This window comes from Dermacentor andersoni, chromosome 8 (assembly GCF_023375885.2).
Source record: "Dermacentor andersoni chromosome 8, qqDerAnde1_hic_scaffold, whole genome shotgun sequence".
Taxonomy (NCBI): Eukaryota; Metazoa; Arthropoda; class Arachnida; order Ixodida; family Ixodidae; genus Dermacentor; species Dermacentor andersoni.
In genome coordinates, this window is record NC_092821.1 from 111,513,414 (window position 1) to 111,525,383 (window position 11,970).

Consider the following 11,970-nt stretch of genomic DNA (forward strand, 5'->3'; position numbering starts at 1 on the left):
CCATACTTTGGTACTTTCTTGAGACTTCTCTGGTACCGCCTTGAATTGGTCGGAGACGTGAAGACGCAAAGCGGCCTCCCATAAAGCAATTAGTCTGTGGCAGACTGATTTAGTGGCCTGTGAAAGCCACGAAACACTTTCTGTGATTGGCTGCTGGTTCCATTAGGTATTTGTGTGCCCATTTTCTATATGTTGTAAACGAATCTGCGGTAGAGCTTGAATTTGATGCTTCCGAAATAAAGGGAAGAGTGCTTGTACGTACGTGATTGTACCATTGTCTCATCCAGCGGTGGTGTAAATCAACTCCAGTTATAGGCTACTGTCTCGGTCGATAGATGGAGCCACGCAACCAGAGGTCGGAATTACGCAGGCGACGCGCTCAATCCAAATCCTAACATGGCGAAATTCACGACGTCGATGTGTCAGTATTCCAACTTACATGTCGCATATTGAAGGGCGTTGCTGGGCTCCTAAGGTGTAACCATGAAATGGAAAAGGGTGGTTTTCTCAACTAGCTGATAACGCACGTTGACGTTTCGAGAACGAAAGAACGGAGAGAAAAACGTACGCGTAGACCGTCAACTGAGGACATTGCTGAAAAATGGACGCAAATAGAAGCACCGAAAAACACGTGGACCCAAAAATTTAAACTTGCAAAGTAACCTTAGAGTCCCAACGTCACTCAGTACTTCGCATCGAAGTAAATTAAGTCTGCTACATTCAGCGTAACAAGATGGATGGCTTCGCCACGCACGTTTTAATCGATTTGCTAATAAAACAAAATTGAGCAGCAGTTCCACTCTGTGAAGCGCTATCACCGATGCAGTGGTGCGTTTTTCCTAAATCTACGCATGTATGTATATATAGGTGTTCTTGTTCTTGAAGCACACAGATAGCGAATACACTCACACTTTACGTGTATTTATAATATTTCAGAAGTTCATTAGATTATTAAGACTAATTGCGTATTTAGGCGGAATGCAACCTGAATATGCCATCTCCCTGCGACGACAAACAACATTGTCTTGTTTCCGTCCAGCTATTAGCCATTTGGGCATTTTGAAATCTTGGTGCATGACTGTTGGGACACCCTGGATGTGTGCATATATATATATTACATGTACATGAGGCGAGATAGCGAAGTAAGTAAGTTCGTTTCTATTATCAGCTTTTGAGAAGTGTCTGTTTTGGGTGAATTGCCAATTCACTGTCGCGCCACCGTTAATACGATATGCTGTGCTACTGCTAATAAACTTCTCTTCCCGTCCCAACAGCACAAAGCAGCCACGCAAACCCCTGGAAAATAGTCAAACAGAGGTTCGCTATGAACACAATAAAATTTAAATCGCAGAGATTAAGTGTAGTTGGTATGGGTAAGATAGCCTGAACGGCCACAATATTCCCGCACAGTTTCCACAGTTGTCACGACGCAACGTTTGATGCTCGAAATCCCGTACACAAATATCGGAGTGCGAGGGTACGCAGAGAAAGGAAACCGAGCGTCATGATTCGTACTCTTTTAGTAACACAATGAAGTGTCCGTTGTCTCCTTTTCAGAGCTTCGCGTGGCTGCTGGCGCCGGATATATTTGTGGATATAAACGAAACCGTTATAAAAGATATGAATACAAATTCCCACGATGTAGTTCACGTAATGCTGGCATGCTGATCACACATGTCGAGCTCAATTCTTAGTAAAAAAAATTACCGTCGCGCTCAAAACGCGCACAAGAATTCTCGGCTCGCAGGCATTTCTAAAAGGCAGTGGCTTATTATTGGAATTAGGAGTTACGTTAAGGGGACAATTTTATTTACTTGATTCCCTTTGATGTAGCCCTGAAGTGCCTGACCAGTCATCGATGCGACATCGAGTTCGACATGAGAAAATTTTTATTTGTGTTGGAGAAGCTGAACACATAGGATAATAACTTTAACGTAATTTCTAATAATAGTAATTATTTGCTACAGTAAATAAATTATGACCTTGGTTGTGTGCCATCTGTGCTTAGGAATAACAGAGTATTAATAGCAAGTAAAATAGTATTGTATTCTTTTTTGTGGATATGTACACTCCAACGCCAAAATAAAGGTGACCAATGCAATATTCTTCACGGGGTACTCTGGGTATTACAGCGTTAAGCACTCTATATGTGCCATTTATAACTAGGCCATTCTTCAGGAATGGACAAGGCCTACAACGTACTATTGCTGCATAAAACATGAAGAAATCATACCGGCTCACAGATGCATTCGTAGTACAATGAATAGTTAATACAACAGGTAGTTACTCATCGTCATCATTATTAACATCAACATCAGCGTATGGTAATATCCACGAGAGGACGAAGGCTTCTCACAGAGATATCGAATCAGCCCTTTCTTACGAAACCTGATTTAAACATGCGCCTGAAAAATCTGCTAATTTCGCCACCAATATAATATTCTGCCATCTTCGGCTGCACTTCCCTTCCCTTGGCACCCATTCTACGCAATGTGCCTGCTTGCCTGACTCCTTTCTTCATCGGTTTTTTTACCACATTTCTCGTGCGCAATTAAGGTAGCTGTGAAATCTTTGTTGGTATTTCCCCAGATGTTCACGTATGACTTCTGCACTCCACGATAACACAATGCCTCCATGACTGCTGGTATCTCTACTGAATGAAATGTCTTTCCATAATACAGGAAATCCATAATATCCATAATACAGGAAATCCATAATATCCATAATACAGGAAATCCATAATATCCATAATACAGGAAATCCATAATATCCATAATACAAGAAATCCATAATATCCATAATACAGGAAATCCATAATATCCATAATACAGGAAATCCATAATATCCATAATACAGGAAATCCATAATATCCATAATACAAGAAATCCATAATATCCATAATACAGGAAATCCATAATATCCATAATACAGGAAATCCATAATATCCATAATACAGGAAATCCATAATATCCATAATACAGGAAATCCATAATATCCATAATACAGGAAATCAAAGTGCACGACAACAGCATGGTGATACTGCTATTAATACGACTTTATTACAGCCGATTGATGCCGACCAATAATATACCATTACAGCCAACAACTAAAACTAAAACAACAAAAAACGTTGGGAGTTCCACACAGATTGGGTATCTTTGATTTTGAGGTCCTTGTAGTTACGCCACGGATGCGTGGATAAATGGGCACTGTATCACTTTTAATGGAAATGGAAAAATGTACCTGAAGTGAAGATGGACTAGTTCAGAAATATTTTGCCGCAAAAAGTAATTTAATGCGTTCAGCAGAACTGGACTTATTGCCAATCAAACATGGCCTCCGCTTTGTTTCATCGATGAATATGTCAAACAATGAATATGTCACGCATTCGAGCACTCGCCAAAGGAGTTTGTTAAAAACGGTGTTTTGATCCAGTGAGCGCGCGACTCCGCGCTGATTAATTTATTTAAAACAAGTAGATGGGCTAGTTAGTGTGAATCTTTGATAGAATGTGTCAACGCGACGGAACAAGGACTTAGAAACAAGCAGACTTACAAAGACAGTGCTGTCTCCATATTTCTGTTTCTTTCTACGTCCTCGTTGAGTCACGCTTACACGTTCTATCATTGCTAACTTAGCTTTTAAGTGAATGTTTACAAGTTGTTAGTTGTTACGGCCGATAAAACTACTATCTTTACTTCGTACAGCTATCTACTAAGTTGCTACCACAATGAGTGCTTCGCTCTTCCAGCGGTACTGCGAATTTTTTGTTAAGGAGGCGTTTGAGAGAGTTGTTGAACCATGGCAACAGTGTGTTTGGAGGGTATGTTTCTTTGAGGTACACAGCTGGAAATTAAAGATAACAGTATAGTGTTTGAAAAGTCGCAATTATCCTCAACTGAGCAGTTGTCAAAACCGGCGATGTAAGCAGCTTTAAATAATTCAATTTCTTGCGTGATAGAAAACGTATCAACGTGCTTGTAATCACGAACAACCCTAAAGCTATTTTTAGTAGAAACATGCGCAGACAAAGTGAAATACATAAGCAAGTGATCACTTAAACCAGGGGTGTAAGTAAGTTTGGAAACTAAGTCCGATGTAGTAGTAAAAATGAGGTCAAGGATATTAGCGGTAACTGTACTAGATCCAGTGGGTTCATCAACAAGTTGTGCGAGGTTGAAGTCAAAACAAACATCAAGAAACTTACCGCATTCCGAATAATTTTTTGTAAAAGTGGCGGACCAATGTGGCATGAGATGTTTAGAAAGTTGAAATCTGCTAGCAGAAAAAAAGGCACTGTAGGGTATCGCGTCACAATATTATTTAAGACGCCATGAAATTCACCACAGAAGGAACGGGGTGTAGCTGGGGGTCTGTAACATTCACAAAATATAGCATTCCTACTGTCAATGGTAATACGTACGCCCACAACCTCTAAAGCTGACACGACTGGGACATTTGAGGAACGGAACTCTTCATTAAGAGCGATCAAGACACACCTGCCGACACTAATATCGCAGTCATATTCATAAATAGCGCATTTTCTTTTTCAGAGTCTCCAATTTCACCGCTTTGAACTTTTGCATAAAGCCAAGTTTCGCATGAAACAATACCCACAGAAAATTACTCAATATGACCTGAGAGTGCCGTTTGCCCATTGGGCACACTGCGTGCATTGCTAAATCGAAGAGACACATTTTTTTTGCGTGGCGGGAAGATAGCTATGCTGTCGAATTGTCAGAAGTACTTGAAGCTGCTTTGCGATTAGCAGGTAGGCGTGCCTCACGAGAGGGGTGTACTTCATAAACGGTATCAGCGGCTGCACAGTAGATGTAGCGTTTTTTGTTGATGATAAGCTTGTTAAAGCGCAATGAAAAGGGTTGGCCGTATGATTTTTCACATTGAATAACTTTTCTTCGTAACAAGCGTACTGATCGGCAGAAGTCTTCGCCCACAGGAATTATGGCTGTTTTCAACTTAGTTTTCTAAGACAGAAATAAATCTTTGGTTTTAAAAGCTGAAAACTTTATAAGCGGTGTGTCTTTAGTGTCTCAATGGAACCAAGCATGCGCGCTCTGTCGATCACACCGTCGGTAACATTCAAGCTTAGATGACGCGGCAGCAGTCTTCGGACGGTGCCACCGTCTCGTTAGCACTGTGAGATATGCCGTAAAATAATAAATTATCTCTTCCGGACCGATATTACCACTCTCAAGCCTTCAGCCTTCAGTTGTAACAGTTTCATGACGAAGGGGGTTAATTTGAGCTGGGCCCGACACATCTTCTACAATAGATTTCAAAGTTATTATACTTTCTCTAAGATCTCAGTTTTTGCCTGTCTGCCTCTTGGGTTTCCCTTTAACTCGGCGAAAGACTCTCTTATTTCCGTATGACGCTTGTCAAATTTAGTTGACAAGGCAACAATGGCATCAAGTAGTTCCTTGTTCAATTGGCCATGGCCAGGCTGAGGAGGAACGGGGATTTGTTCTACGTCACCACTTAGCATAAGGAGTCTAACAACAAATATACAGTCGTTCAAGGTATCCCAAACAACACTTGGGCACGAAATCAGCAAGAGACATCGTTGCTTGAACGTTTACAATAAAGAGCTGGCAATAAAAAGCAGAAGGGGATTTTGAGCAACAACACCGTCACTGCTCTCCAGTGCCCTGTATTTAGGAAAAGATAGGTAGGACAATCGGCAAATTAGGAACAAGAGATCGGTGGCGCAATGAACCACCTGCTTCAAAGGGAACGCTCATGGGATCCATCCATTCATCAATCCGCGGCGGTGCCGGCAGTGCGGGGGAAAGCAAAACAAAAAGAAGAGAACCAGAAATTTCGCCTTGCCGTATCACAGGCAGTGGCAGCGACATTTCAATAGCTTCTCTACAATTCCTGAATGAAGCCTTCCGCGCCACTTTGCGCGCACATTAGATAAATAAAAAATTTGCAGTTCCACTCGAAAGGCGAAGCACCGAATGGGATAGCAAATTAAGTGAATAGCTGTACGAAATAAGGATAGCAGTTTTATCGGCCGTATAAACATGTAGACATTCGCTTACTAAATAAATTAACAATGACGGAATGTGTAAGCATGACTCAACGAGGACGTAGAAAGAAAAAGGCAGAGACAGCGCTGTCTTTGGGTGTCTGCTTCTTTCTCCGTCCTTCTTCATCCGCACTTGCACATTCTATTATGGCTTCAAACCAAATAGCCCGTCAACTTGATGTAACTAAATTAATCAGCACGGTGTAACACGCTAACAGGTAAACATGAACACATCTCGCTCGTTGAGCACGGAAACCTGCTCTCAAAATTCTGGAGTAACGAATAGAGGCAGCAGAGCGAATTGACCTTCATGCATGTCTCACTTCAGCGCGAAAAAAACGTCGAAGGAACAGCGCGTACGTAGCTACAGGCACTACGCGCACTGTGAAAACATCGCAGATCGCTTTGAAGATGAGGCGCGCGGGATGCGCGAACTTTGGCCACGTGGAGTCTGCTATGGCGCCCACGATTCGCGATCTCGCGATCTCGCCCGCCCATACGCGCCCCAATGCTGTAGCGGTGGGCGCGAAGAACCCCGGTCCCTCTAGGCTGACCCCTTCCCTCGCGCGCGACAGGAGAAGGCACGCATCCGGCCGCATTCCTCGCTCGCGCACGCGAAAAATTGAATCGCGTTCGCGTGCTCACCCTCACAGGCATTGACTCGCAACATACAGCATACGGCACGTGGCGGCGGTTTTATCGCCCTCGGAATTTATACGAAACCTCACGGCGACGCTGACGGCAGAAATGCGCCGGGAGGATTTATATAATTTCTACCGCAATAAAACTTGTGTTTCGACTCTTTATGCCCTGACCCACTCCTTCCCAGTCTATATATAGATTCGAACTTGTTGGATCTGTTGCATTTCTTCTAAATATCCGCTATTCCCCTGGCGCATGGTAACGCATTAAGACACTTGACCGGTTAGGTGTCGTATAGAAAAAAATTTTAATAGGTTACCGCTTGCAGCTTCAAGAGGACAAACAAAGTAATTACGCCACGCGTTCGTCGCCGGAACTGCCTGTGCGTCTCTCATCGCCCTGGGGCTAGAAGGCGCATTTCTGCAAGGTCAAACAGGTGGTGTCGTCCGATTCAACACGTTTTAAAATACTTTCGCTGACTACAAACATAGACCCTGGAAAATTCCGGTTTCGCTCACTGACGTAGCCACCTAAACGTAGGAAACAAGAAGGGCATTGGCGGCGATATCGCGTTGCAGGACTGCGCGAAATATAAGCCCTTAGATTGTCAACACTTTTCTTCTGAGAGTAACGACAGTTCTGCAAGTCAAAGTTCTCGTATGTTATACGTAAAATATTGTGTATCAGTTTTGAGACGTAAAGCGCGGGTCTTTAGTCTTGAAACATAGAAAGATACTTTCTGCACAGTGAAAAAAATTAGAAATGCACATTCCGTTCCAGCGCAGTAGACTGATAAGGCCCGTGAGCGGAATGTTCTTGGGGCCACACTCTCGCTCCTGTTGTTGAGCAAGGAAACCGTCTTAGATTTCTCTGTTAGAGGGACGCGTTCACACTGAACAATGCGGTGGGTCGCTTCTGATGCGCCATTAGGCCTTGTTGGTTCTTGAAACCTTCGCGTACATCAGTTTCATTGGTGCATCCGATTTTCACACTTTGTTCTCCCGATGAATTCTCTCCTCCTCAACCATGTTCAAGCAGGGATGGTAGGTAGGCTAGCTAACGTTGTGCGTCTCCAAAGTGGAAGAGCTATGGGGCTTTGCTATAAAACGGCAACAGCTTGAATTTTTCCAGCCGAAATAATTGTTGTTGCTGTGAGATGCCAGTTATGCAGAGAATGAATAAAAGAACGCTGATAGCTGAAGAGGTGCATTGATATACCTGCACAGTCATTTTTCTATAGAGAATGACTTGGAGTATTTATTGAGTGTAAGCTGAGGTAAACCCCATGCTAGTTGTTTGGTGTTCAGAATCCCTAACCTTGAAGAATTTTTACGTAGTTAGCTCCATTCGCATAGTGTGGGGAACTTTCGCGAGTACTTCCATGAAACGCTGCCACTGCGCCTTCTCGTATGCTACTTGTGTCTACATGTACAATATGTGTGAACGTATTGATAGAGACACAGCTACGATTGGTATGTTTTTATGCGAAGCATACTAGCCGCACAACCACGCTCTGCCTTGCTGCGCCGCGCGCGGCCGCGTAGCTACCATATGACGTCATAACAGCTGCAAAAGCGGATGCTCAACTCGTGCGCTCGCTTGCGGCCGCGTAGCTACACAGCCGGGTCTCAGCTCGTGCGCTCGCCTGCATGAGTTGTTTCTTCGTCTAGCCGAACCAAAAAAAATGGCCTGGCTTAGCTTGGTTAAGCCAAGAATGCGTTGCATATTGCGCGAGTTGGGGCCCAGCTTTTCCTCCGGCTGTCGTGACGTCACGTCACGTGGTTGCGCTAAAGGTCAATGGTGGCTGCCCGGCCGCGCCCAAGGGCTGAACTGAGTGATTGCAATATGCAACGCATAATATAGCCAAGCAACAGCAGTTCACCAGGCTAAACAGTGGTTCAACAAGTAAAATAAAGGCTAGTATGCTTCGCATCCTGGGCTTAACCTTAGGTAAGCCACAGCAATTTTTTTTCCACACGCAGACGACGCAAGACGGTGCACTTTATGGAGACCTGGAACACGGCCAGGCAGTAAAGGGCACTTGCGTCATGAACGCCAATTTCTAACCTGGTGCTGGGTAGGCCAAACTTGAGGAAAAAATACAAAGAAAAAATGAAGCCTGCTTCCATGGCAATGGTTTTGTTGATGCAAGAGGGGGAAACGCCATCGCGCTTTCTCTGCAGGTGCCAACGGAGACCAACACCGCCTGCATTTATTTTTTCATATTGTTTTTCCTCTTTCAGATTTAGTTTGCTATGCCCTTCGGCTTCTAGTTTTCTTTTATTACTCACCACATATGTGCGACGCATTTCTGTGAAAACTTATATTTTTCTCTTCAAGTTGCGCGCGCCTGCATGCTATGCCACGCTGCAATGTTGTTTCGGCAAAACATAACTTGGCAAAAAATGTGGTTTATTCACTGTCTGTATCAGCAACCCAACGCACAGCAAGTCCTTCAATTCATAGTGCAATGCGTCACTACAAATGGGCGCATTCAGTACTGTGGTGGTACATACGTAAGACAACTTCCTACAGTTTTTCAGACAGAACAATATCCAGAGGCCATGCTTCGTTGCTGTGCAGAAAGCAACCTCAGCAATTTTGCCGCAACAGTTACTTGTAAACATTACCAAGAGCGGTAGATCTACATACTTCGCATGCCAGTAACAAAAGCTTCCTTTTTAATTCCCAACCAGGGGAAAAAGGGCAGTTTTTACTAGGTAGAAGGAAATATTTTTTGGCGGCTATGCACGAACGCCTTATTTACATTGTTTGGTATCAACATGTAGCTAAGGGAACTTACTATTCAATACCATAAATATTTCATATGTATTTATTACAGAAATTAATGCAAATATGTTTATAATGTAAACATCTATACACTCACCACATCGCTCTGCTGGAAAAAGGTGCACAACTTTAAAAATATCAGAGGTAAAGAAATTTGAAGATATAAATTTTGAAGCCTCATATGTTCTAAAGAAATAACACAAGTTTCAGAAAGTTTTTCGGAAAACTGTTCTTTCCACAAAAAAAATGTTAGAGTGGTTGAGTGGCATGCCATTCTCCAAAGCAGTCCCTCGTCGGGATGAAACAGAGATGCACACCGCATCGCTCGCAAAAAACTGCCGTCTTCATCTCTACTTTGGTTTTTTCATAGCAGAGCTTGCAGTTACGGCGCTTTTCTTGCACCTGGGGCCTGTGCTCAGACATCTTTGGAGGAGGTGGAGGGTGACTAGGTCTGTCGTCCAACCCAAAAATCCGGTTTACCAGCTCAATTCGAAATGCAAGCTGGTCAAAGCCAGCCTTTCTGGAGAGCTCCTCTATCTCGGGGTGATGCTCCCTGTGTTCCTGGAAAATGATGAAGCTGTTGACGACAGCAATGTCAATGCAGTGGAAGAACAGTGTCTTCCACCACCTGACACACTTCATCAAGACATTATAGGAAGCAATAAGTTGATCGTATTTGTCAACACCAAGCATGCCCTTATTATAGTCTTCTATCAAAAGCGGCTTCCTGATGGGGAGCTTTGTCCATTGGTCTCCTCTCTTCACTTTTCGCATTGCAGTGACGTTATTGTTGGCAGTGTGTGCTGTGCTTATCATGTTTACAGCGCGCTTGTCTTTCCACTGCAAGTACAGCACATCACGGCACCGCAGCCAGCGAATGTCACCTCGAGTTGCTTTTTTCTCCCAAGTGGAGTCTTTCAACTGGGAGGGAAATCCACGACGATCTTTGCGCGTTGTTCCGCAAGAGAGAGTCTTCCTTTCAAGGAGATGTTCAAAGAGGGAGGTGGACGTGTAGAAGTTGTCAAGGTAGACAATGTAGCCTTGATCCAAATATACATCACAAAGGCGCGCTACAACGTCATAAGCCAGTCCCTTTGAGCTGGGTGTTTCTCGCTTAGCGGTGTAAATACCGAATTGAACAGTGTAGCCTGTTCTTGAGTCAGCGAGGACCCATAGCTTATACCCCCACTTGACCCCCTTGTCACGCATATACTGCCGAATTCCCGATCGTCCTTTTGATGTAACCATTCGTTCGTCGACGCACAAATTTCGATATGCCTGGAAAAGGTGACCTGACACGTCGTTCATATGCTGCAGTAAATGTGCGATCCTGTGCAGCTTGCCATCGCGGACAGGGTCAGTCTTCTCCGGGTCCATGACACTAAGAAAACCAAGGAACGAACAAAATCGGCTCCTAGGCATAATCCTTGGAGGAGTGAGGCCCGAAAACGATTCCGAGGTATTCCAGTATAAATGGAGGCGAGGCAGTTCCAGAATTCCCATGTATATCAGGATTCCAATGCATTGCATTACTTCACCCGGACTGAAATTTCTCCATGAGCCATCCTTTTCTGCGTAAGTCTGCGTCTCTAAAATATGCATTCACGCATATTTGTTTGTGTTTTCGCAGATAACGTTGATTAGCTCTGCTGTGAAAAATAGTTGGAAGACATCGATGGCCCGTATGAAGTGCCGTGCATTACTCCGTGGCGCGCCGCCAACTTCGACCCCCGGGTTTCTTCTCGGAAAAAACTGCACGCGCTTTACAGCTGCTGGTAGGGAATCGTGTCCGTATGACGTTGAGACTCTGAAAATACATAATATAGCTGTGAGTACATGCTCCACTGCCCATAACTATACATAAGTAATCGAAATGTGCGCCGCACATAGAACTGACACTCACACGCTGGATGTTCCGGCTTGATTTGATGCATCCTCGTCCTCGGTGCTGAGTTCTGATGTGTCCACATCTTCTTGAGGCTCACTACTACTGATTACATCCGCAAAATCAGCTACAGAAGCGCTCCATTGGCGAGAAACACGACGTCTTTTAAGAGCGTCTGCGCGCGATGACGACGCCATGATCGACGCGCTCGCCGGACGATCCGAAACTTTTTGCGGCGCGCGGAGGCGAACCGGACAGTAAAAAACCAACAAAACATAGCGGAAATTGTTGTGTGCTTCCCACTTTCTAACCTAGACGGCGGTAGGCGCTCGCAAGTCGCGCGATAGCGCGAGAATTCGAACTTGAAATGCGTCGATCAAATTGATCGATCTGAATAGGCGCGGTAGCGAAAGAGTTAATTCCACGCAACGGGTATACTGGCTACTCCAAACAACATGCTACACCTAGTCAATTTTCTACAAAGCTCTCCTTGTGCTAATGTCCGGATCTAGCAAATTGTTTTGAAAGTGTAGTCTTTTTTTGTATGGGATTTTGTTTCGACATACAACACGTAAGACCACTGGAGCTTCATTGAGATCTC

General features: G+C 44.1%; 1 protein-coding gene across 1 annotated transcript; it reads right to left on the reverse strand.

Annotated features, from left to right (window-relative positions):
* Positions 1-9,681: 9,681 nt before the first annotated feature.
* LOC140212984 (piggyBac transposable element-derived protein 4-like) lies at positions 9,682-11,086 on the reverse strand. Its single transcript, XM_072284114.1, has one exon. It carries the CDS (start codon positions 11,084-11,086, stop codon positions 9,734-9,736), a length of 1,353 nt encoding a protein of 450 aa, XP_072140215.1. The 3' UTR covers positions 9,682-9,733.
* Positions 11,087-11,970: the final 884 nt, after the last annotated feature.